Source organism: Oncorhynchus kisutch, linkage group LG29 (assembly GCF_002021735.2).
Source record: "Oncorhynchus kisutch isolate 150728-3 linkage group LG29, Okis_V2, whole genome shotgun sequence".
NCBI lineage: Eukaryota > Metazoa > Chordata > Actinopteri > Salmoniformes > Salmonidae > Oncorhynchus > Oncorhynchus kisutch.
Genome location: NC_034202.2, coordinates 17,948,260 through 17,976,235, shown reverse-complemented (window position 1 = coordinate 17,976,235; position 27,976 = coordinate 17,948,260). Strand labels below are relative to the sequence as shown.

Sequence of the window (27,976 nt, the reverse complement as noted above, 5' to 3'; positions counted from 1 at the left end):
ATCCTAGTGATGATAGCGCCTGCATCTCACTGCCCGCACTCTCCCAGAGAGAACCCAACTGTTGGTGCGCAGAGAAAATCGTTATTTCAACCTCACAGGCAACTGACGTATTTTCCATCACTGGTATAAATATACAGTTTCGTCAGTCTTCACCCCCCGGCACAGGGAGTGTATGCAATGCTATGCGAAGGGCGCAAAAATCCAGCTCAGATCACCAAATGCTCTCCAAGGATGGAGCTCTGTTGCGCACTGGAACTGACACGTAGTAACTGAGGAGCGCTTCCCTTTTCATCACCATGGAGGAAAGAAACAACACTACGGCCGCATGGTTTCCATTTGATTTTCAAAACGAAACCTCGACAGCTGATGCAGAGATTAAACTAAGTTCCCAAATCTTCACCTCCTTACTTCTTGCCGTACTTATCCTCTGTGCCGTGTTTGGGAACGCGTGTGTGGTTGCAGCCATCGCCCTGGAGAGAAATCTTCAGAATGTAGGGAACTATCTGATTGGGTCTCTGGCCGTGACTGATCTGATGGTATCGGTTCTGGTGTTGCCCATGGCGGCCCTTTACCAAGTCTTAAACAGGTGGACTCTCGGACAGGTACCATGTGACATTTTCATCTCTTTAGATGTGTTATGTTGTACATCATCTATACTGCACCTTTGCGCCATCGCCTTGGACAGGTACTGGGCCATTACCGAACCTATAGAGTATATGAAGAAGAGGACACCCAGAAGAGCGGCGGTTCTGATCAGTGTCACCTGGTTTGTCGGGTTTTCCATCTCTGTTCCTCCCATGTTGATCATGCGTTCCCAGCCGAGTAGTAAAGCGGAGGACATAGCTAATCCCGAGCAGTGCATGATAAGTCGAGACCCCTGGTACACAATCTACTCGACATTCGGCGCGTTTTACATTCCGTTGATTCTCATGTTGGTCTTATATGGACGGATATTCAAAGCTGCCAGGTTTAGAATCATGAGAACAGTGCGTAAAACAGAGAAAAAGAAAGTGTCTGATTCTTGTTTGGCACTGTCCCCTGCTCTTTTCCACAAGAGGACCAACGGGGACCCGAGTAAAAGCTGGAAGAGGAGCGTGGAGCCCAAACCAACCCCCTGCGTAAACGGTGCGGTCAAGCACGGCGATTTGTTGGAGATTATCGAGGTTCACAGCAACTCAAAAAACAACCTGCCACTCCCCAACAACCCCAATTCCGAGCCGCTCTTTGAGAGCAGACAAGATAAGAACATGGAGGCAAAGAGAAAGATGGCCATGGCCAGAGAGCGCAAGACTGTGAAGACGCTGGGTATAATTATGGGCACTTTTATCTTTTGCTGGTTGCCTTTCTTTATTGTCGCCCTGGTAATGCCCTTTTGCCAGTCGTGCCAAATGCCAAAGTGGCTCGAGGACGTCATTAACTGGCTCGGGTACTCCAACTCTCTACTGAACCCCATCATTTACGCATATTTCAACAAAGACTTCCAAAGTGCCTTTAAGAAAATAATAAAATGTCACTACTGCAAAACATAAGCATATTACATAATCCGTTTATGATGTAAAACGGTTGACTGCAGAGTTGGGACTGATGTCTGCAGAAGACAAATCTTACAACCATTTCAGTAGCATTAGTCAGTCAAACATGGGTCTACTGAAAGGTTGACAGGAATGTTGACAGTTGACAGTAATGTTGTTTAATAAAACTAATTGTATTATTAATATTATTATTATACCAGGAGTTTTTTTAACGAAGCTGTATAAACAGGTTTGCAGGATGTCAGAGCTGATCACTCAGTGCCCATGTCAAGCATGCTTTGTAAGTGTTCAATAAACCATGTCCTATTTCAGGATCTTCTGTACTTCTGTGTTGATTTGTGTGCTTACTTGGAGCTTCGTATAATCTCTTAGGCATTTGCCATAACATTTTAGGGGGAAATAGTTATTTGTGTTGAGTCACCTACATTTACAAGTCTATCAGCAATAGAAAGCATTATGGAAGTATAAGCATAATTTAGTTTTTCTTGTAAGGAATAATTGTGTATAGAGATATACCCAAATCAGCCCACAGCAAATAATCATTTTTTTTCACAACAGACTGGTGGTTGAGATAATCACAGACATCACCAGTAACATCCCTGAACTACTTACACACACACAATTTTTTTTTATAGGCAACATGATCAGATATGAAAATAAGAACAAAATCTAATGCGTAATGTTGATATCCATCACTGAAGTGCTAATTGTCTATCCTAGTATGAATCATTTCAGGAAATTCTAATTGTATTTTGCATTTGAGGCATGTCACAGGGATATATAAAAAAAGAATGCAATGGAATTCAAAACTAGTGACAGCAAGTCAAAGTTGAAAGCTCCACAATAACAAGCTCTATAAACCAATAACCTAGTAAGCCGATGACACTCCCCTACTATAATGTGTGTGTGTGTGTGTGTGTGTGTGTGTGTGCTGATATGAATGGGGGACATACACTACCATTCAAAGGTTTGCGGTCACTTAGAAATGTCCTTGTCTTTGAAAGAAAAGCAAAATTTTTTTATCCATCAAAATAACATAAAATTGAAACAGACGCCTCACAAGTCCTCAACTGGCAGCTTCATTAAATTAACCCGCAAAACACCAGTCTCAGTGAACGTCAACAGTGAAGAGGCGACAACGGGCTACTGGCCTTCTAGGCAGAGTTCCTCTGTCCAATGTCTGTGTTCTTTTGCCCATCTTAATCTTTTTTTTTATTGGCCAGTCTGAAATATGACTTTTTCTTTGCAACTCTTCCTAGAAGGCCAGCATCCCGGAGTCGCCTCTTCACTGTTGACATTGAGACTGGTGTTTTGCAGGTATTATTTCATGAAGCTGCCAGTTGAGGACTTATGAGGCGTCTGTTTCTCAAACTAGACACTCTAATGTACTTGTCCTCTTGCTCAGTTGTGCACCGGGGCATCCCACTCTCACTCCACTTCTATTCTGGTTCTATTCTGGTTAGGGCCAGTTTGCGCTATTCTGTGAAGAGAGTAGTGCATAGCGTTGTACGAGATCTTCAGTTTCTTGGCAATTTCTCGCAAGGAATAGCCTTCATTTCTCAGAAAAATAATAGTTTCAGAAGAAAGTATTTTTTTCTGATCATTTTTAGCCTATAATCGAACACAAATGCTAATGCTCCAGATACTCAACTAGTCAGGATAACAGTTTTCAGCTGTACTAACATAATTGCAAAAGGGTTTTCTAACGATCAATTAGCCTTTTAAAATGATAAACTTGGATTAGCTAACACAACGTGCCACTGGAACACGGGAGTAATGGTTGCTGATAATGGGCCTCTGTTTATGGAAATCTACATAGGCGTACAATCATCCGTTTCCAGCTACAATAGTCATATACAACATTAATGGTAGTGTATGTATATTTTTTAATTACACCTGCACTCTGTGGGTTCATTAGAGAGAGTCAGAAAGAAAGAACGAGAGAGTAAGAGAGAGAGTGTGTGTGCACTGAACAGAAATGATGAGAAGAAGAGAGAGAGGGAGAGAGAGAGAGAGAGAGGATGGTGCGATGTATGGTGCGATGTGTATGTTGGAGTGTTTGTGATCTGATCACTGCTATAAAACGAGATGCTAGCTTGATTGATTGTGTCATTATGCATCTGGAAGCCATTGTATGGTCTGTAGTGGGGCATTAGCATAGCAACAAAGATGGGTTATTTGCACAGCGTAGGAGACCAATTCAACTCAGCACAGGGCTTTTCTCTGTGCAAAACACTCACCAACAGACCCACACACATGTCCCTCTGTGTGATTTTCAGCAAATCTCCGGAGGGTGAAGGAGTCCACCCATGCAAAGGGTCTTACATTTTTATCTTACATTTTAAATGTAAAACTGTATTCTAATCATATACAGACCTAACTTTCACCATGAACCTGATTCATTTAACACTGGCATTACATGTAAAATGCTCTTTTGTGTTGGTTTTCAAAGGGATACAATATAACGGGCCAGTGTGCCCCATGGGTCATGGCATGCTGTTTCCTTCAGCAACCCCGGCAATCCTTCCCACACAAGCTAGACCCACTAAAGACTACTCAATGAAAAAAGAGGATGGAGAGCCGCGTCGCCATAGCGACTCTCAGGGCCTTCAAACTCTGGGTTTGAGGGGCAATTATCTGATCAAAGGACGTCTAGAAAACAGGAATACAGAGGGCCCACGTGGGGCCCCACAGCTGGCCAGGCGCCACCTTCCTGAGGAGCCCCATTTTGTTTTCACAGCCCTGAGTACCACAGTTGGGGAATTAAAAACATTGTTAAAGACTACAACTTGGGCCCAAAGTTGTTCTTGCACTGATTGGAAAAATAAGGAAGTCTCCAAGCCCTATAACCATATCCAAGGCCCACTCCTCGCAACAACCATCTACCTACATTTGTCCCATCTCATCCACTCTTCTCTTATTCTCCAACAAAGCACAGTGTTTGTCTAAGGGTCTACTTGGGGTGCAAATAGCCAGAGATAATTTCAGACAGACAGAACCATGATGGAGAATGAATCATAAAGCTGCCATTCAGATTCCTTTGCAATCTCCCGTGCACTCCTCACTAAATCACTGTGTGGATTGGAGAATATGAGAACATCATCCATGTGCACTTGAGCTGCTCAGTTATGCTTCCTCCGTGGCAGTGAAGAACAGCCCCCGGTGTTCTTCTGTCAGTACCATTAGGTTCCAGTCCTTCAACTAAACCTATAAACCCATGGCAGAAGAAGAATTGGTTTCCGTTTTGGTCTCTGCTTGCTAGTCCTTACATAATAGCTTACAGTATATGAAAATAAATAAGTACATGATGAAATGGGGTACTCCTGAGTTAGTTACTCATCATATGAATAGATGAAAAAGAGAAATACATACAGCATATATCCATTTCTGTCCATCATTCTTTCTCTACTCTCTCTCTATGTCACCTCCCACCCCTGATTAAAGCTCACACCAGTGATGCAATTTGTAGTAGCAGGAAACAGATGAACACTTGACATTAAAGAGAAGCTCATTGTTTGTGGTGTTGCTGTTTGTACCTTCGGCAGGTGCTGTCATTCAGCATTCTGCAGGGGCTGCTCCCACTCACCTGTGGTCTATAGAGAACAATGGGACAGGAAGATTAAAGATGACGACACATACATCAGAGAAGAAGAGGGCACACATACGCACACAAACAGGTGTAAAAAAAAAAGTGTGCGTTATTTGATACAGGTCTTAAGACAATTCACATTGGCATATTATGGTTATGGGTACTATTCACAAGGGGTTTGTCATCTCTTTAGAAACACTGAGGAAATTCAATGAGGGAATTGACTACTAGCACATAAAACAACGTGGGCCGTTTCCCCGCCATCAGCCAAAAGGCACATCTACTGTTCTTTTCATTAATCTTTCCTCTTTCAATTTCTGTCTCTGTCTGACCACCTGAGGCAGAGAAGGTGCTGGAAAGGGATTAGAAAAGGGATGATAAGGTGGGATAAGTTAAGGTGGGACATATGTGAACAGGGTTGGGGGGAAACAGCGAAAGCACAAAAGAGTGGTGAAAAAGGCAAAGGTGCAGAATGAGAGAACATGAGCAATCCTCTCCTCAAAGCCATTACTTGTTCCTCCCCAGCTTGACACTGACAGCCAACATTGACATCCAACTGACTGAACAGAAGGAGAAAGATGATTCTGATGCACAATGAGACACATGTATATTCAAACGCACAACAGACATATGGTCGGACGGATAGACACATAGGTGGACTTTCCATCTATCAATTAATCAGATTGATAAGTAATGTGCCAACACACTCTGATAAGTAATGTGCCAACACACTCTATCATGTGTTGCAGGTTGGTATTTATTGTCATGAATCTTGCTGTGGAGGCAGCTCTGCAGTGGTCATTAGCTGGCAAAGCCACAAAGTCATGAAATAAGATTTTTAAACCTAACCACACTATTACCCTAATGCCTAACCCTAAATTAAGACCAAAAAGCTTCTTTTTTTTTACTTTGCAGCTGGCCCACCTGACAGAAAACGCTCAGTTGTTCTGCCTCCAGGGAAAGATTCATGCCAATAAACGTCAACCTGCTCATTTGTTACCCTCCCCTCACCCCCCAGTTTCCGGTCACAATAAGGAAGGGATCATAACAGTCAGACAGCTTGTCTATGACATTCTACCGGCTTACCGAATAAGCTAGGCAGACCCCTTTATGTCCCCGATCCAATGCTATATAAACAAAAAGCTTGTAAGTCTCTGAAGCGGACACTGCTGCTTGTAAAAGATCAACAGGAAAAGCCCAACACAGAGTTAGCCTTGCCAATCCTCACTAATGACAAACATTCCCTTGTACTCTGTCCTTGCCCTGTCACAAGGAAGAAACTAATAGTCTGGCTCATGGACTATATGAAATGCACATACTGATATGGCTTTGCCTATATCAATAGGATATATAAAGGATCAATGGTCTATAGAATAACATAGAGCAGAAGGATGTGTGTCGATTGTTGGAATATACCTTAAGATCCTCCTAAAGCCATTATTAGAGAGGGATCTAGCCTGTCAGTCTGTGGCATTCTGCGCCACCCTCTCAAATCCTACAGTCTGGACTCAATGATTCATAAGCAAACATTTCCTCACTGTGGATAAGCCCACTTATAAAGACCAATGCTTATGAAAGTAAACCCACAGACACTGAAAACTAGGGTAAAATGTGTATCACACTGCTTCCCATGGGACTAAACAAAGATCGCTCACTGTTGAACCAAAATAGCACAAACTACTCCAAATCTGACTCCACACCTACAGTACTGTATTTAACAATAATGTGAAAACATCCATAAAGTACACAAGACAGTAAAATATATTCAAAGAGTATTTTAATAAGGAGAGGTGGAGATAAACGCTGATGTGTCACTGTTTGCGAGACTCAGGGACAAATTGGTGAAGCTTCAATCATTATCTAAGCAGAGAGCAGAGCAGAGGCTTTCCTGTGGCTAAAAACCTCTGTTCCTCTGAAAAGGAGAAGTTTAAAAGATTCTCACCTACTGTATGAACAGCACTGAGGGAATGCTGCCCACGTACAGTATAGTACAAACACTAACCCACTGTCTCCCCGCTGTGTACTGTCACTCTCTCATGTGTTGCAATAGATTGGGGGGAAAACTCTCAATAGTTTACCCTTCATTTTAAGTTCTAGTCAGATGGTTACTGTACATACTAGAACTTCAAACTAAGGGTAAGCTACAGTATAGTAATTATTGTAACGTATAGTGAGTAAGTGCAGGGATCAACTGATTTCCCATAAGCATTTAGTCAGAAAGACTATCGAAAACAAAAAAGGAAACTAAATACGCAAAGACAGTTTCTTAACAAAAGTAATTAAGGTGAATTGCTACCTCATTAGAGATCACATACTGTACTGAGAAGACATGTTTAGCACCTAAGCACATACAAACCATACACATGGTTTCCTGCTCTGTCGCTACTTTTTAAATGACGCTGTGTCACCTCATTCTTGTCACTTTAATATTTCAGCTCCAACAGCGAACCCCTGGAATGAGGATCAAACAGAATCTTAATGAATGTGACTCCAGCCATGAAAACTGGTTTAGCGCTCCACATCTCCACACAAAAGGACTTTGGCTCTTAATATGTGAAACAATTCAAACAATTCCCTTTCGCATGGGAATCAGCAAAGGCCTGAGCTAATTCTCTCTCTTAGTAAATTGCTCCTCTGCTCCTACAGTCAGGTCCAAAATTATTTGCACCCTTGATAAAAATGAGGAAAAAAAGAATGTATAAATAGATAGTACAAATTATACTAATACAATTGTTCAGAGATAGATTTCGTTTAACAATTAATACTTTTTTCTCTCAAAAAGATAGATGTCAAAATGGTTGGCACCGCTAAAAAAATCGAAACAAACTAAGTTACATCATTCTACTTTTGAAAATGAACTCACAAATGAAAAAAGAAAAAATGGGTTTTTCTACATTGTAGAATAATAGTGAAGACATCAAAATTATGAAATCACACATATGGAATCATGTAGTAACCAAAAAGGTGTTAAACAAATCAAAACATATTTTAGATTCTTCAAAGTAGCCACCCTTTGCCTTGATGACAGCTTTGCAGGACGGTACACCTGTATTTGGGGAGTTTCTCCAATTCTTCTCTAAAGAACATCTGAAGCTCTGTCAGGTTGGATGGGGAGCGTGGCTGCACAGCTATTTTCAGGTCTCTCCAGAGATGTTAGATCCCGTTCAAGTCCGGGCTCTGGCTGTGCCACTCAAGGACATTCAGAGACTTGTCCCGAAGCTACTCCTGCCTTGTCTTGTTTAGGATAATTGTTCTGTTGGAAGGTGAACCATCACATCCGTCTGAGGCCCTGAGCACTCTTGAGCAAGTTTTCATCAAGGATCTCTCTGTACTTTACTCTGTTCATCAGTCACTCAAACCTGACTAGTGTCCCAGTCCCTGCCGCTGAAAAACACCCCCACAGCATGACCGTAGGGATGGTGCCAGGCTTCCTGCAGAGGTGATGCTTGGCATTCAGGCCAAATAGTTCAATCTTGGTTTCATTAGACCAGAGAATCTTGTTTCTCAAGGTCTGACAGTCCTTTGGGTGCCAACTCCACGTGGGCTGTTGTGCCTTTTACTGAGGAGTGGCTTCCGTCTGGCCACTCTACCATAAAGGCCTGATTGGTGGAGTACTGCAGAGATGGTTGTCCTTCTGGAAGGTTCTCCCATCTCCACAGAGGAACGCTAGAGATCTGTCAGAGTGACCATTGGGTTCCTGGTCACCTCCCTGACCAAGGCCCTTTTCCCCCGATTGCTCAGTTTGGCCAAACAGCCAGCTCTGGGAAGAGACTTGGTGGTTCCAAACTTCTTTAATTTAAGAATGATGGAGGCCTTTGTGTTTTTGGGGACCTTCAATGCTAAAAAAAACTGTGGTACCTTTCCACAGATCTGTGCCTCGACACAACACTGTCACCACCGATAACTCTACGATAATTGATCATTTCAAAAAGCATTTTTCCACGGCTGGCCATGCTTTCCACCTGGCTATCCCTACCCTGGCCAACATCTCAGCACCCCCTGCAGCAACTTGACCCCCCCCCCGCTTCTCCTTCACCCAAATACAGATAGCTGATGTTCTGAAAGAACTGCAAAATCTGGATCCCAACAAATCAGCTGGGCTAGACCTCTCCAGGGTCCAGATATCCGCCGAAATTGTTGCAACCCCAATTACTAGCCTATTCAACCTCTCTTTCGTGTCATCTGAGATCCCCAAAGATTGGAAAGCTGCCGCAGTCATCGCCCTCTTCAAAGGGGGAGATACTCCAGACCCAAACTGTTATAGACCTATTTCCATCCTGCCCTGCCTTTCTAAATATCAATATACGATATCATAACCACCATTGATAAAAGACAGTACTGTGCAGCTGTCTTCATCGACCTGGCCAAGGCTTTCGACTCTGTTAATCACCGCATTCTTATTGGCAGACTCAATAGCCTTGGCTTCTCAAATGACTGCCTCGCATAGTTCACCAACTATTTCTCAGATAGAGTTCAGTGTGTCAAATCGGAGGGCCTGTTGTCTGAACCTCTGGCAGTCTCTATGGGGGTGCCACAGGGTTCAATTCTCGGGCCGACTCTTTTCTCTGTATATATCATTGATGTCGCTCTAGCTGCTGGTGATGCTTCTGGTCTCTGATCCACCTCTACGCAGATTAAACCATTCTGTATACATCTGGCCCTTCTTCGGACACTGTGCTAACAAACTTCCAAACGAGCTTCAAAGCCATACAACACTCCTTCCGTGGCCTCCAACTGCTTTTAAATGCTAGTAAAACCAAATGCATGCTCTTCAACCGATCGCTGACCGCACCCTCCCGACTTGCATCACTTCTCTGGACGGTTATGACCTAGAATATGGACAACTACAAATACCTAGATGTATGGTTAGACTGTAAACTCTCCTTCCAGACTCACATTAAGCATCTCCAATCCAAAATTAAATCTAGAATCTGCTTCCTATTTCACTCATGCCGCCAAACATACCCTCGTAAAACTGACTATCCTACCGATCCTTGACTTCGGCGATGTAATTTACATAATAGCACCCAACACTCTACTCATGCAAACTGGATGTAGTCTATCACAATGCCATCCTTTTTATCACCAAAGCCCCATATACTACCTACCCCTACGACCTCTACGCTCTTGTTGGCTGGCCCGACTACATATCGTCGCCAAACCCACTGGCTCCAGGTCATCTATAAGTCTTTGCTAGGTAAAGCCCAGCCTTATCTCAGCTCACTGGTCACCATAGCAACACCCACCCGTAGCACACGCTCCAGCAGGTACATTGCACTGGTCACCCCCAAAGCCAACACTTCCTTTGGCCGCCTTTCCTTCCAGTTCTCTGCTGCCAATGACTGGAACAAATTGCAAAAATCACTGAAGCTGGAGTCTTATATCTCCCTCTCTAACTTCAAGCATCAGCTGTCTGAGCAGCTTACCGATCACTGTACCTGTACACAACCAATCTGTAAATAGCCCACCCGACTTCCTCACTCCCATATTATTACTTACCCTCTTGCTCTTTTGCACCCCAGTATCTCTACTTGCACATCATCATCTGCCCATCTATCACTCCAGTATTCATTCTAAATTGTAATTATTTTCACCTCTAGGGGCTATTTATTGCCTACCTTCTACATTTCCACACGCTGTACATGTATTTTTCTATGTTTATTTTATTTTGTGTTATTTACTGTACATTTGTTTATGTGCAACTCTGTGTTGTTGTTTTTGTTGCACTGCTTTGCTTTATCTTGGCCAGGTCGTGGATGTAAATGAGAACTTGTTCTCATCTGGCCTACCTGGTTAAATAAAGGGGAAATAATACAAATTAAAAAATGAACTCCTGTCTCAGAACTCTACGGACAATTTTGTAGTTATTTATCTTTTATTGAACCTTTATTTAAGTAGACAATTACTTTAGTCTCGTGACTTGGTTTTTGCTCTGACAATGACTGTCAACTTTGGGACCTTATTTGTGTGCCTTTCCAAATCATGTACAATCAATTGAATTTACCACAGGTGGACTCCAATCAAGTTGTAGAAACATCTCAAGGATGATCAATGGTGCAGGATGAGATCATTTTTTTCTTTCAGGATTTGTATACCGAGTATGTCCACATTACCGTCAGACTATTTTATTGGTAAACTACACAGTAATGTAAAAGTTGTATTTTTTTGTGATCCAATGCATAATATAGTACACTTATCATAATGTGGTTGTAACCCTGAGAGGCTAGAAAATGCAGCTAGATCCTCTATGAGGCTGTGGAGGGATCCAAATTGTAGATTTAAAAGAAAACATGAATCTTCAGCGTACAATGACACCTTTGTTATTAAGATATCTAATCCCTTGATATTAATGTTCGATCTGATTTTAATAGCTAACATTTCATAATAAATACTGTTGAAGTCGGAAGTTTACATAGGTTGGAGTCATTAAAACTCGTTTTCCAACCACTCCACAAATTTCTTGTTAACAATCTATAGTTTTAACAAGTCAGTTAGGACATATACTTTGTGCATGACACAAGTCATTTTTCCAACAATTGTTTACAGACAGATTATTTCACTTATAATTCACTGTATCACAATTCCAGTGGGTCAGAAGTTTACATACACTAAGTTGACTGTGCCTTTAAACAGCTTGGAAAATTCCAGAAAATGATGTCATGGCTTTAGAAGCTTCTGATAGGCTAATTGACATAATTTGAGTCAATTGGAGGTGTAACTGTGGATGTATTTCAAGGCCTACCTTCAAACTCAATGCCTCTTTGCTTGATATCATGGGGAAATCAAAATAAATCAACCTCCACAATTCTGGTTCATCCTTGGGAACATTTTCCAAACACCTGAAGGTAACATGTATATCTGTACAAACAATAGCAAGTATAAACACCATGGGACCACGCATCCATCATACCGCTCAGGAAGGAGACACGTTCTGTCTCCTAGAGATGAACGTACTTTGGTGCAAAACATGCAAATCAAAATCCCAGAACAACAGCAAAGGGCCTTGTGAAGATGCTGGAGGAAACAGGTACAAAAGTATCTATATCCACAGTAAAACGAGTCCTGTATCGACATAACCTGAAAGGCCGCTCAGCAAGGAAGTAGCCCCTGTTTCCAAAACCGCCATAAAAAAAGCCAGACTACGGTTTGCAACTGCACATGGGGACAAAGCTCATACTTTTTGGAGAAATGTGCTCTGGTCTGATGAAACAAAAATAGACATGTTTGGCCATAATGACCATCGTTATGTTTGGAGGAAAAAGGGGAGGCTTACATGCCGAAGAACACCATCCCAACCGTGAAGCATGGGGGTGGCAGCATCATGTTGTGGGGGTGCTTTGCTGCAGGATGGACTGGTGCACTTCACAAAATCTCACATCATGAGAAGGGAAAATTATGTGGATATATTGAAGCAACATCTCAAGACATCAGTCAGGAAGTTAAAGCTTGGTCGCAAATGGGTCTTTCAAATGAACAATGACCCCAAGCATAGTTCCAAAGTTGTGGCAAAATGGCTTAAGAACAATAAAGTCAAGGTATTGGAGTGGCCATCACAAAGCCCTGACCTCAATCCTATAGAATTTATTTTGGCAGAACTGAAAAAGCGTGTGTGAGCAAGGAGGCCTACAAACCTGACTCAGTTACACCAGCTCTGTCAGGAGGAATGGGCCAAAATTCACCCAACTTATTGTGGGAAGCTTGTGAAAGACTACCCGAAACATTTGACCCAAGTTAAACAATTTAAAGGCAATACCAAATACTAATTGAGTGTATATAAACTTCTGACCCACTGGGAATGTGATGAAATAAATAAAATATGAAATAAATAATTCTCTCTACTATTATTCTGTCATTTTTCATTCTTAAAATAAAGTAGTTATCCTAACTGACCTAAGACAGGGAATTTTAACCAGGATTAGATGTCAGGAATTGTGAAAAACTGAGTTTACATTTATTTGGCTAAGGTGTATGTAAACTTCCGACTTCAACTGTAGATATGCCGATAGTGGACAACCTTGTTTTACTCCTCTTGACAGTTTAATACTTTCTGAGAAGTATCCAATATTTACTATTTTACACGTAGGGTACTATACATTTCTTTAGCCCATTTTATAAGAGATTCTCCAAATCTGAAGTATTCCAGGCATTTATATATAAATTCCAGTCATACTTTATCAAAAGCCTTTTCAAAGTCAGCTTTGAATACAAGGCCTGGTTTCCCAGATTTTTCCTAGTGTTCTATTGTTTCCAGTTCTTGTCTTATATTATCTCCAATGTATAGACCATGTGAAAAACCTGATTAGGATCTGATTAGGATTAATAATATCCGACAATACCTTTTCAATTCTGTGCGCTATGCATTTTGCTAGAATTTCTGCATGACAACACTGAAGTATAAGGAGCCTCCAATTTTTGAAATGGACCGGATCTTTATATTTACAAGTTGAATACTGTTTCAGTAATAATGAAATCAGACCTTCTAGTTGAGTATCTGATAATCTACCATTTTTGTAGGAGTGATTAAAACATGCTACTAACGTTCCTCTGAGTATATCAAAAAAGGTTTGGTATACCTCCACTGGTAGGCCCTCTAGGCCTGGAGATTTCCTGGATTTAAAGGCTTTAATTGCATCAAGAAGTTCCTCCTCTGTAATTTGGCCTTCACATGCGTCTTTCTGTACAGCCGTTAATACTTGTACATTATTAATAGAAAAACAATCCATAAAATTATCTTTGGCTAGTGGAGATGGAGGAGACTGAAACGAAAACATATGCTTAAGGTACTTTGCTTCCTCTATCAAAATATTGTTTGGTGAATCATGGTCGACTCCATCATTTGTAACAAGTTTCAGTAAATTATTTTTGGTAGCATTTCTATGTTGAAGATTTAAAAAAAATATATATATATATATATATATATATATACATATTCCATCCAGTGCGCTTTATTTTTTATAATATATTACACTTGATCTTTCTTCAATAAGTTTGTTTATTTGTGTTTTTCCTCTAAAATATTCTGTGCCTGTATGGTACAGTTTTTATTTCTATCTATCTCTACTATTAGTCCTGTCATGTCCTTTGTTAATGTGGACTCTTTTGCTTTTGTTTTAGAGATGAGTACTGAATTGTATGGCCTCTAAAGGTATATTTAAAAGTATCCCATACAATAAGGGTATTTGCTGTACCTATGCCAGAAAAAGTCCGTTATAAATGATTCTGTCCTAGTTAGAAACAAGTTATCACCCAATAGGCTTTGATCAAACTTCCAATATCCTCGCACATGTGGAAATTCTGTTAGAGTAATATATATATGCTAATGATTTGATGGCCCACTGCATTCTGTCCCCTATCAACACTTTTTAAACTTTTGGTGCCAGCGAGAATAACACAATAACATACTTAAAATCATCCATCTACCTTGCGGATCTGTTAAGAAAATTTGCACATTTGGATCAAAATTATTGTTAATTAATATCATCACCCCTTTTGAGTATCTTTGCACATGAGAGAAGTATATTTCGCCCTCCCGCCCCCAGTCCTTTTTTTCACACATATTCATCTGAAACTGTTGAATGGACCGAGTATGTGATCAAGACAAAGGAGATGATTGTGGACTACAGGAAAAGGAGGACTGAATACTCCACCCATTCTCATCGACGGGGCTGCAGTGGAGCAGGTTGAGAACGTCAAGTTCCTTAATGTCCACATCACTAACAACACACTAAGACAGTCATGAAGAGGGTACGACAAAGCCTATTCCCCCTCAGGAGACTGAAAAGATTTGGAATGGTCCTCAGATCATCAAAAAGTTCTACAGCTGCACCATCGAGAGCATCCCTGCCTGATGGCAATTGCTGGGCCTCCAAGGCACTACTGCGTACGGCCCAGTACATCACTGGGGCCAAACTTCCCGGACTTCTTTACCAGGTGGTGTCAGAAGAAGGTCCTCCAAATTGTCAAAGACTCCAGCCACCCTAGTCATAGACTGTTCTCTCTGCTACCGCACAGCAAGTGGTACCGGAGCACCAAGTCTAGGTCCAAAAGGCTTCTTAACAGCTTCTACCCCCAAGCCATAAGACTCCTGAACAGCTAATCAAAGGGCTACCCAGACCCCTCTTTTACGCTGCTGCTACTCTCTGTTTTTGATCTACTCTCTGTTTATTATCTATGCATGGTCACTTTACCTACATGGACATATTACCTCAATTACCTCGACTAACCGGTGCCCCCGCACATTGACTCTGTACCGGTATCCCCTGTATATACCCTAACTATTGTTATTTTACTGCTGCTGTTTAATTATTTATCTTTTAATTTAAAAAAAAATCTTAACACGTATTTCTTATTAAATTCTTAAAGCATTGTTGGTTAAGGGCTTGTAAGTAAGCATTTCACTGTAAGGTCTACACCTATTGTATATTTTTTATTTTATTTTATTTAGTTTTGATGTTTTTCCTGAAAGCTGACTCTCCAGAATGCTATTTCTCTCTGCGACCCTCACAAGCTGTGCAGGACACGTTAGAAGAGACTGGGACAAAACCACAATTGAAAACAATGCATGGAAATGACAATGGAGCGTGGCAGATGTGTTATTACCGACTCTTACCACCTGGGGGCGGCCCGTCAGGAAGTACAGGATCCAGTTGCAAAGGGAGGTGTTTAGTCCCAGGGTCCTTAGCTTAGTGATGAGCTTTGAGGGCACTATGGTGTTGAACGTTGAAAATGTCAGTGAAGACACTTGCCAGTTGGTCAGCACATGCTTGGAGTACACGTCTTGGTAAAACGTCTTGCCCTGCGGCCTTGTGAATGTTGACCTGTTTAAAAGTCTTACTCACATCGGCTGTGGAGAGCGTGATCACACAGTCATCGGGAACAGCTAATGCTCTCAAGCATGTTTCAGTGTTACTTGCCTCGAAGCGAGTATAGAAGTTATTTTGCTCGTCTGGTAGGCTTGTGTCTGGTAGGCTTGTGCAAGCCCTGCCACATCCGACGAGAGTCGGAGCCGGTGTAGTACGATTCGATTTTAGTCCTGTATTGACACTTTGCCTGTTTGATGGTTCGTCGAAGGGCATAGCAGGATTTCTTATAAGCTTCCGGGTTAGAGTCCCGCTCCTTGAAAGTGGAAGCTCTACCCTTTAGCTCAGTGCAAATGTTGCCTGTAATCCATGACTTCTGGTTGGAGTATGTATGTACAGTCACTGTTGGGACAACGTCATCTATGCACTTATTGTTGAAGCCAGTGACCTCAATGCCATCGGCTTTCATTTTAGCTTGTAGCACTTGGATTGAAACGGGTCTATTGCCAGATTAAATAAAAAATAGAGCTCTTTGGCCACACACCAGTGGTGGGTTTGGGGTTGAAAGAAGGATGCATATGCAGAAAAGAACCTCATAACTATTGTAAAATATGGTGGTGGATCTTTGATGTTATGGGGCTATTTTGCTTCCACTGGTCCTGGGGCCCTTATTGTCAACGGCATCATGAACTTTACCGAGTACCAGGACATTGCCAGGAGGCTGAAGTGGAACTTCCACCAAGACAATAACCCCAAGCACACATCAAAATCCACTAAGAAATTGTGAATTTACCACAAAATCTAAATTTGACAATGGCCATCTCCGTCTACGGACTTGAACCCCTTTGAAATCCTTTGGAGCATACAATATATAGTGCCTTCGGAAAGTATTCACACCCCTTGACTTTTTACACATTTTGTTGTGATACAGCCTGAATTTAACATGGATTAGATTGTGTCACCGGCCTACACACAATACCCCATCATGTCAAAGTAGAATTATGTTTTTAGACATTTTTTACAAATGAATTAAAAATGTAAAAATGACATTTCTTGAGTCAATAAGTCAACCCCTTTATTATGACAAGCCTAAATAGGAGTAAAAATGTGCTTAACAACACATAATAAGTTACATGGACTCACTCTGTGTGCAATAATAGTGTTGAACATGATTTTTGAATGACTACCTCATCTCTGTACCCCACTCATACAGTAGAATTATATGTAAGGTCCCTCAGTCGAGCAGTGAATTTCAAACACAGATTCAACCACAAAGACGAGGGAGGTTTTCCAATCCCTCGCAAAATAAGGGAACGTATTGGTAGATGGGTAAAAATAAATAAAGACATTGAATATCCCTTTGAGCATGGTGAAGTTATTATTCCACTTTGGATGGTACATCAATACACCCAGTCACTCCAAAGATACAGGCATCCTTCCTAACTCAGTTGCCGGAGAGGGAGGAAACAGCTCACTAATTTCACCATGAGGCCAATGGTAACTTTAAAACAGTTACAAAGTGTAATGGCTGTGATAGGAGAAAACTGAGTCTGGATCAACAACATTGTAGTTACTGCACAATATTAACCTAATTAAGAGAGTGAAAAAAAGGAAGCCTGTACAGAATCAAAATAATGCAAAACATGTGTCCTGTTTGCAACAAGGCACTAAAATTGCTTACCAAGAAGACTGTGAATGTTCCTGAGTGGCCTAGTTACAGTTTAGACTTAAATCTGCTTGAAAATCTATGGCAAGACTTGAAAATGGTTGTCAAGCAATGATCAACAACCAATTTGACAGAGCTTGAAGAACTTTGAAAATAATAATGGGCAAATGTGGCACAATTCATGTATGGAAAGCTCTCAGAGACCTACCTAGCTGTAATCACTGCCAAACAGTGGAGGCTGCTGAGTGGAGAACGACTCATAATAATGGCAGGAATGGAGTGAATGGAATGGCGTCAAACACTTGGAAAACATGTGTTTGATGTATTTAATACCATTCCACTGATTCCGCTCCCATCCTTACCAGGAGCACATTCTCCCCAATTAAGGTTCCACCAACCTCCTGTCCTGCCAAATGTGATTCTAATATGTATTGACTCTGGAGGTTGATACTTACCTAATCAAGATATATATTTTTTTTCATGAATTGTATATTTAAAAAAATTGTCTTCCATCTTTGACATTACAGAGTATTTTGTGTAGATCGTTGACAAATAATTACAATTAAATCCATTTTATTCCCACTTTGTAACACAAGAAAATGTGAAAAAGGTCAAGGGGTGTGAATACCTTCTGAAGGCATTGCAGCCTAGTAGTTATTTAAAAAAGGGGGGGTGGGGGGGTAGCAGCTCAGTATTTGTATTATCTATTTTATACAGCAATTTTTGCTCCTCTTTGTCAAGCCTGGAAATAATGTTGGACCTGACTATGTGTCTCGAAGCCCAGAAAAAACCTGTCACCATGGGAACCCAGGTTGTCAAATAAATCAGTGTAATTTTTTTAAACTTAAGGTGCAGAGTGAAATCTCTTAGGGGATTTAAGTGCATGTCTGTGTTCTGGGATCAGTACCTTAAGGAAAGGGAGAGAAGATAACAAGAGAGAGCTAACACTGGTGATGTCACAGCATATACCTGAGCTGATGACTAAGGTCCAGGAGCAGGCAGCAAGCACTGTTTCTGATTGAATTTGTACTATTAATAGTGCTACCGATGAGGACCTGAGAGTTAAGGCGTACGCATGCTTCCAATCCGAAACAGTTCTGAACAGTTTGTGTGTAACGTCTCCTTCCAACTCACACTCTCAAACACAAGTAACTGAGCTCTTCAGTAATGCATTTCTACTGCCAATGTTTTCCTATGGAGATTGCAAGGCTGTGCGCTCAATTTTATACACCTGTCAGCAACATGTGTGGCTGAAATAGCCAAATCTACTCATTTGAATGGGTGTCCACATACTTTTGTATATATTGTGTATGTTACGTTTTGTAAGGTATCTATTAATTTGTGGATGTCCATCCTCCATTTTGTATATGTTACAAATTACAATTTGTATGATATGTTACGAATTTGCAAAATGTAGAATATGTTACAAATTTGCAAAACATTCAAATTTGTTGTGGCTAACGTTAGCTAGGTGGCTAACACTAACGTTAGATAGCTGGCTAACGTTAGATAGCTGGCTATCGTTAGCTAGGTTCGGGGTTAGGATTAGGGCTTAAGGGTTAAGGTTAGGAGTTAGGTTAAAGGGTTAAGTTTAGGTTTAGCGGAAGGGTTAGCTAAAAGGGTTACGGTTAGGGCTAAGGGAAAGGTTAGCTAACATGCTAAGTAGTTGTAAAGTAGCTAAAAAGTAGTAAGTTGCTAATTAGCTAAAATTCTCTGTGATGAGATTTGAACACATAACCTTTGGGTTGAAAGACATTTACATTTTACATCTGCCCAGATACCCAGACCAATCACCCACCTTTAATTTTTGTCCAAAACCTATTTGGGCTAGGGGGCAGTATTTTCACGTCCGGATGAAAAGCGTGCCCAAAGTAAGCTGCCTGCTACTCAGGCCCAGAAGCTAGGATATGCATATTATTATTACAGTTTCTAAAACTGTTTGAATAATGTCTGTGAGTATAACTAAACTGATTTGGCAGGCAAAACCCCGAGCACAATCCATCCAGGGAAAACAATTTTGGAGGTCAATGTGTTTTCCATTAATTTTCTATGGGAAACCCTTTTTAATAGGAATCTGGTTGCAGTTCCTATGGCTTCCACTATGAAGTCAACAGTCTTTAGAATTTGGTTGATGTTTTTCTTTTGAGAAATGAAGAAGTAGTCCTGTTCTTTCCATGTGTCACTCAGATGGACTCAAGTCTTTTGTTGTGCCTGACCTGGAATGCACTTCACGTTGTTTTTATCCGGTATTGAACACAGTATATCCCGTCTTAAATTTGATCAATTATTTACGTTTAGGATACCTTAGGTTGGATTAGGAACGTTGTTTGAAATGTTTGGACCAAGTTTACAGGTAAATTATTAGATACTTTGTAGGTATGTTGGGCGAGATGAAACCGGTGTATTTCTGAATCAAATGAGCCAAATAAATGGACATTTTTGGGACATAATGAAGGACATTATTGAACAAAAGGACCATTTGTGATGTTTCTGGGACATTTTGGAGTGCCAACAGAAGAAAATCTTCAAGGCAAGGCATTAATTATATTGCTATTTCTGACTTTTGTTGCGCACCTGCCTGGTTGAATCTGATTTTCATGTGTTTGTATGTGGGGTGCAGTCCTCAGATAATCGCATGGTCTGCTTTTGCCGTAAAGCCTTTTTGAAATCTGACACAGTGGCTGGATTAACTTCTTACGGTATAGGGGGCAGCATTTTCACTTTTAGATAAATAGCGTGCCCAAATTCAACTTCCTGCTACTCATGCCAAGAATATAAGATATGCATATTAGTAGATTTGGATAGAAAACACTCTGAAGTTTCTAAAACTGTCTGAATCATGTCTGTGAGTATAACAGAACTTATGTAGCAGGCAAAACCCTGAGAACTAACCGTTCAGAATTTAAAAATTTTGAGGTCTCTGTCTGTTAAGTGAATTCTCATTGGGAAACGATATTTCTTAGGCACTTGTTTTCAGTTCCTACCGCTTCCACTAGATGTCACCAGTCTTTGGAATTTGGTTGAGGTTATTCCTTTGTGCAATGAAGAAGTACGGCCATCTAGGAACTGCGTAACACTGTTGAGAGTTGCGCAAGACTTGAAAAGTAGCTTGGTTTGTTGTCTTCCTGTATTGAACACAGATAGACCCATCTTCAATTTGATCGATTATTAACGTTTAAAAATACCTAAAGTGGTATTACAAAAGTAGTTTGAATTGTTTTGGCAAAGTTTACAGGCAACTTTTGAGATATTTTGTAGTGACGTTGCGCAATTGGAAGCTGTTTTTTTCTGGATCAAACGCGCCAAATAAATGGACATTTTGGTTATATATGGACGGAATTAATCGAACAAAAGGACCAATTGTGATGTTTATGGGACATACTGGAGTGCCAACAAAAGAAGCTCGTCAAAGGTAAGGCATGTTTTATATTTTATTTCTGCGTTTTGTGTAGCGCCTGCAGGGTTGAAATATGCTACTCTCTTTGTTTACTGTTGTGCTATCATCAGAAAATAGCTTCTTATGCTTTCGCCGAAAAGCCTTTTTAAAATCTGACATGTTGGCTGGATTCACAACAAGTGTAGCTTTAATTTAGTATCTTACATGTGAGATTTAATTAAAGTTTGATTCTTATATCATTTTATTTGAATTTGCCACGCTGCATTTTCCCTGGCTTTTGGCCAAGTGGGACGCAAGCGTCCCCTATACCTTAAGAAGTTAACAAGAAGTTAAGATTTATTTTGATGTATAACACTTGTATGTTTTCTGAATTCTTATTATAAGTATTTCTGTTTTTGAATTTGGCTCGCTGCAATTTCCCTGGATGCTGTCAAATCAATCCCGTTACCGGGATTCAAGCGGGAGTGGGGGTTTAGGGATCCCTAAGAGGTTTTAAGTAACCTTCTGTATTGTGTAACCTTACCAAATGTAAAATATCGCACTAGCCTGAAGTTCCGGCTTGACGTTTACTATGTTACGTCTACGCTATGAGACCAGGCTGCTTAGTTAGATTTTATGCGACTAAGATCTCCTTGGCAAAAACGTCAACATGAATGAGTTATTTTAGATTAATTCTGTATACTAGCTACAGCATTTCAAGATGGACAAACAATACTATTGCTGCTTTTTCTTGATTTTCAAGCGAAGGTATTTTACGGGAGTGTGCAGGTACACTTTATTAGAGTATGCAAGCACACGAGGTAGGCTCGGTGCCAGCCGAACCAAAGCATACCCTTTGCTCATAATAATGGCTGGAACTAAGCAAATGGAATGGCATTAAACACCTGGAAACCATGTGTTTGATGTATTTGGTACCATTCCATTGATTCCGCTACAGTCATTAACACAAGCCCGTCATCCCCAATTAAGGTGCCACCAACCCTCTGAGATAGAGACAGATACTTCACTGGATGCTTCGGCGTTTCCACTCACTACCCATTATGGTGATGAGAGGAAGCCCAGTGGACGGCAGTGGGAGAAGATGAAGCGAGATGGATTTTGGCCGACATTCTGTTCATTTTATTGTCGATGAAACATTTGATCTCTGAATCATTTTCTGTTTCCAAAACTAGAATCTGTAACAAACAGAGTGTACTCTGTTTTTTTAGACTTTACCCTTTGCCGAAGTTTCAAAAAATTGCGTAGTTTAGAAAGAGTGCAAGGGCGAATTGTTTTTGCACACGTGCACTTCACAAATAAATGCTAGAATGCACCAATAGCATCTCACTAGCTTCAAGCCCTTCTGGCTTGTTCTGTCAATTATGATGAATTAATTTGCTTCCATTGGAAAGGACAGGCTCTGGTCTATCTTGGGTTAGTTATAAAAAACTTTGGTTACGCTACTCAGGAAAGTAAAATACATTAATTAAATGGAATAAAATGAGCTTGCTTCTGAAGCTAAGCAGGGTTGGTCCTGGTTGGTCCCTAGATGGGAGACCAGATGCTGCTGGAAGTGGTGATGAAGGGCCAGTAGGAGGCACCCTTTCCTCTGATCTAAAAAAATATCCAATGCCCCAGGCCAGTGATTGGGGAAATTGCCCTGTGTAGGGTGCTGTCTTTTAGGTGGGATGTTAAATGGATGTCCTGACTCTCTGTGGTCATTAAAGATCCCATGGCACTTATGGTAAGAGTAGGGGTGTTAACCCTGGTGTCCTGGCTAAATTCCCAATCTGGCCCTCATACCATCATAGTCACCTAATCATCCACAGCTTACATTGGCTCATTCATCCCCCCTCCTCTCCCCTGTAACTATTCCTCAGGTTGTTGCTGTAAATGAGAATGTGTTCTCAGTCAACCTGGTAAAATAATGGTTAATAATAATTAATTGTGCATACTCATACAGTATGCTGTCCGTCTGTTTATAATACATTGTTTGGCCCACTGAGTTTACTCCCATCACGGAGCATGTTTTGCACAACCAAATATTACACTTCCTTTTATTCATTTTGTGGTTGTTTTAATCTCTAGAGGGACTTTGTTAAAAACTGACCAATACTAATTGCCTGGTTTGAGACAGAGACAGAAACAATTAAGCAGCATTCCTAACTCAAGGGTTTCGGTGGCAGAAAGTCATACATTGAACAGCAAAGGATAAATATACAGCATGGTGGCTAGTTTTACAATAAAAGCACCTGACCTTTACTGAACCTGAGCTACTTTCATCGAAACTCTATGAAAAGGAGAACCATAACTAGAAAAAAAGTTCTCTGAATGGGATTATTTTGATATGTAGGTAATGCAGTGCAGAAGCAGAGATCCACACAATGATCAAGGACATTTACAATTGAATCCCTTTTCAGAAAGGCCTCGCTTCTCACTCATCTGGTATGTGGTTGACTGTGCCCAATGTCCAGATTCTATAACAGTATCAATCTCATTCCACACAGAACCCATTGACTGGTTATGACGCTGCCCATGTGTGTAGTGTATTAACATGCTTTCAGCGAGTAGACAAGTCAGATAACAGTCCTGCTAACACAGTTAGAGATGGCCAGGGATAAACAGTCACCCAAGGGATTGGATCAAATGAGGTCTTAGGTTTCACCCTGCTCTTCTACTTTATTAAACAAATAACAACCCATGAATCAACTATGCATGAAGGACCAGTTGGGGAAATAAAATGTTATTAATTATTGAAGGTGAATAAATCTTCAGGCATGGTGGAAACTCAACAAGGTCATAAATCAATACAATTACAATAAAATAAAAACATTTCATTAAAACAATCATGCCTTCAGACTGTGAGGAGAGAGAGAGGGAGAGAGAGTGAGAGAGAGAGACAGAGAGAGAGAGAGAGAGAGAGAGAGAGACAGAGAGAGAGAGAGAGAGAGAGAGAGAGAGAGACAGAGAGAGAGAGAGAGAGAGAGAGAGAGAGAGAGAGACAGAGAGAGAGAGAGAGAGAGACAGAGAGAGAGAGAGAGACAGAGAGAGAGAGAGACAGAGAGAGAGAGAGACAGAGAGAGAGAGAGAGAGAGAGAGAGAGAGAGAGAGAGAGAGAGAGAGAGAGAGACAGAGAGAGAGAGAGAGAGAGAGAGAGAGAGAGAGAGAGAGAGACAGAGAGAGAGAGAGAGAGAGACAGAGAGAGAGAGAGAGACAGAGAGAGAGAGAGACAGAGAGAGAGAGAGACAGAGAGAGAGAGAGAGAGAGAGAGAGAGAGAGAGAGAGAGAGAGAGAGAGAGAGAGAGAGAGACAGAGAAGAGAGAGAGAGAGAGGAGAGAGAGACAGAGAGAGAGAGAGAGACAGAGAGAGAGAGAGAGAGAGAGAGAGAGAGAGAGAGAGAGACAGAGAGAGAGAGAGAGACGAGAGAGAGAGAGAGAGAGAGAGAGAGAGAGAGAGAGAGAGAGAGAGAGAGAGAGAGAGAGAGAGAGAGAGAGAGAGAGAGAGAGAGAGAGAGAGAGAGACAGAGAGAGAGAGAGAGGAGAGAGAGAGAGAGAAGAGAGAGAGAGAGAGAGAGAGAGAGAGAGAGAGAGAGAGACAGAGAGAGAGGGAGAGAGAGAGAGACAGAGAGAGAGAGAGAGAGAGACAGAGAGAGAGAGAGAGGGAGAGAGAGAGAGACAGAGAGAGAGAGAGAGAGAGAGAGAGACAGAGAGAGAGAGAGAGGAGAGAGAGAGAGAGAGAGAGACAGAGAGAGAGAGTAAGTATTATGGAGAGGGAGAGGAAACATAGGGAGCGAGTGAGATAGGGAGAGACCCAGTGATGGAAAAGCACCAGAGGAAATGTCTTCCGCCAATCAAAGGAAACAGTGAGGTCAATTATTGTGATTGTGGGAGAAATGGGATATGTCTCAAGACAAACAACATAATAAACATGGTTTTAGATTAGGAAAAATGTATGTTATCAGGGCAACCATTTTAAATTCTTTGTGACTTTAATAGGACCATAAAATGGACATTTGCAATTCAGCAACAGGAAATTTCAAAGCCTATGCACTCAACAGTGAGTGGATAATAAAACAGTGAACTCAACAGAATCCCTTTCATGATCCTCAAAGACCTCATCACAAGGGAGAACACCCACACACAAATCTGAAATTCAGAACATTAAAATAGGTTATAGAATTCTCACAGAAGTGATAGAAGCAGCCACAAAGCGGAATGCTCTTAATGTGGAATATCCAGAGAAGATGTCAGAGAGAGGAATGTTCAAACAGGATGACCTGTGAGTGGCTGAGGCTGGACAGCCTGGATGGTCTGAACGCTCCGATCCGAGAGTACACCTCTGCATCCGAGCTGGCGCCCCAGGACTGGTGAGGGCTAGGTGGGGTGGTGTGGATGATGGGCAGGGGCAGAGGGAGAGAGAGTGAGGAAGAGAGTGGGAGAAGGGGTGGAGGCAGTAGAGGAGGGGGAGGTAGGCGAGGGGGTAGAGACAAGATGGGGGGTGGAGGGAGGGGAAGAGTGGGTGGTGGGGAGACCGGTGGAGGTGGTACTGGGGTGACAACAATAGGGGCCACAGGGTTAGCCACAGGGGTGACCTCTATAGCATCTCCATTCGTGGCCAGTATCCGGGGCAGCCTGGGGTCCTTGAGGGTGTAGGTGGCGGTGTGGTAGAAACTGTAGTACTCCAGGGCATGTCGAGCCTGGGCCAGCCTCAGTCTGTGCCTCAGCTGGAGGAGTCTGTAGAGCAGGATCAGTATCAGAGCTCCAGCCACGATCACCAGCAGCACGGCCACTCTCACATCCAGGCTCCAGCAGCTCTGGCCTGCGCCTTGAGTGCCACAGGTCTGGGGGGAGTCAGGCTGGGGATGGGGGTGGCCTTCCTTACTGATAACTGTCTCCCTCAGTAAGGGTTGGATGGAGTACAGGAGGATGGGGTGCCTGTTCTTGGGTACAGGCTGTGGTGGGATCTGTAGCGGGGTGCCACCAGTAACCTGTGGCCTCTGCATGGTTCCCTGGTTCAGTCACCAGAGGGGTGGTGTAATGTCTGTTACTCAAGGACTGTTGGTAGTGACGGATGGAGGCAGCACTGAGCGTCAAAGCAGTTTGCTTGAAAAGGCTTCATGTTGTCTCAAACTTTAAAACACAAAGATGAAGGATTTAGCAATTGTTAAGTTAAAAAAACAGAATTTCAAATGTCAAAATTAAAAAGTATACATTGCATACAACTGACCAACAGACTCAAATAAAAAATCTAACATTCAGCCGAACTGAGTCAACTGTGCAGCGTTAAAAGCTTGGATTCACCCCAAAAAAGTGTGTTAATCAGCAAAATGTTACTTACTTCTTATTTAAGGTTCTGGCCAAAGATACTCCATAAGACCGTAAGGACACTGTAGCTTTCCAGGACACAAACAAAGAATTCCACCCTGTACCAATGGGAGGAAGCCCTTTTGAAAAGCAGGAAACACTGCATTTCCCCACCACACAATACCAACAGTCGATTGGACAAAACTCCCCGTCACCATGGATACAGGAAACTAGTAAAATGTTCGAACTAGTCGATTTTGGTTATCGCTATGGCAACAGCCTCCAGGAACAGACAAAACACAATATTTACATCTTAGAGTTAAATAAAAAAATGTATAAGCAATGGATTATCCTAGATATGTGACGCTCTGTAAGAACTCTCTGTAGCTTTCCAGGTCACAAACAAAGAAATCCACCCTACAAAAATGGGAAGAAGGTGGTGGGAAAAACAGGAAACACTGCATTTCTCCACAACACAATACTGACTGTTGATTGGACAAATCTCCCCGTCACCATGGATACAGGAAACTGGTAAAGGATGTCACTGGGAGCCTGAGAAAATGTGTAAATGGGGAGAAGGTCAGAGCACTTTAGTCTCTCTCTCTCTCTCTCACACACACACACACACACACACACACACACACACACACACACACACACACACACACACACACACACACACACACACACACACACACACACACACACACACACACACACTAAGCTTAATAATTTAGCAGAGACCTTCATTTCAACTAATGAAAAAAAAAGAAAGAATGAGCTATTGTTCAGTGGACCATTCAAGCCAACACTAATCCCACTTATGAACATTACATTTGACATTTAAGTAATTCAGCAGACACTCTTAACCAGAGTGACTTACAATTAGTGCATTAATCTTAAAATAGCTAGGTGAGACAATAACATATCATAATTAATTGAACCATTACTTTAAACATATGCTCCCTTTGAAGAAAAGCCTCTTATCAGTAGTCATAACAGTGATTAATGTGGGCAAAGTCAAAAGCGGAGACAAGTCAACTGAAGAATGGGTGGGGAGGCTGGGGGATAAGTATAAAATAAGGTAACACTTTATTTGGATTGTCCATCTGTAAATTCTCTACAGACTACATATTGTCCAGTGTTGGTGATCACGTGCCCACTGGAGATGCTTCTGCATGTTTTTAACTGATAGGAGTGGAACTCTGTCAACCTTCTCTGCAGCACTCCACCAATCAGGCCTTTATGGTAGAGTGACCTGACGGAAGCCACTCCTCAGAAAAAAGGCACATGACAGCCCGCTTGAAGTTTGCCAAAAGGCACCTAAAGAACATGAGAAACAAGATTCTCTGATGAAACCAAGATTGAACTCTTTGGCCTGAAGGCCAAGTGTCACGTCTGGAGGAACCTGGCACCATTCACCTTCCAACAGGACAACGAAACTAACCACCTCTTGCCGGCTTTGTATTCATGTTACCTGATGAAATTGCAGTATAATATGATCTTGTTGCCATCTGATGCACATTCAGATGTTATAAATCAGCACTGTAGAGCTCTCCCTGTACTATGCCGTGCCTTGATTGTATTACTGTTGATGATATCTGGAAATGTGCATGTACACCCTGGCCCATCTACTGTTGCTAGCCCCAATTCTGACTGGTACACTATCTGCTTCACTGATTTCTGCTCTAGTAAAAGCCAGGGTTTTCTG

General features: G+C 41.6%; 2 protein-coding genes across 2 annotated transcripts; one reads left to right on the top strand and one right to left on the bottom strand.

Moving 5' to 3' along the window:
• The first annotated feature begins 21 nt into the window (after window positions 1-21).
• On the top strand, window positions 22-1,849 carry LOC109874018 (5-hydroxytryptamine receptor 1A-beta). Its single transcript, XM_020465753.2, has one exon. The coding sequence runs from the start codon at window positions 297-299 to the stop codon at window positions 1,527-1,529; it is 1,233 nt and encodes a 410-aa protein (XP_020321342.1). The 5' UTR covers window positions 22-296; the 3' UTR covers window positions 1,530-1,849.
• A 23,092-nt stretch (window positions 1,850-24,941) lies between these two features.
• On the bottom strand, window positions 24,942-26,674 carry LOC109874037 (sine oculis-binding protein homolog). Its single transcript, XM_020465777.2, has 2 exons — window positions 26,300-26,674; window positions 24,942-26,091 (listed from the first exon to the last, which is right to left on the bottom strand). The coding sequence occupies exon 2, from the start codon at window positions 25,962-25,964 to the stop codon at window positions 25,209-25,211; it is 756 nt and encodes a 251-aa protein (XP_020321366.1). The 5' UTR covers window positions 25,965-26,091; window positions 26,300-26,674; the 3' UTR covers window positions 24,942-25,208.
• Between the last annotated feature and the right edge of the window lie 1,302 nt (window positions 26,675-27,976).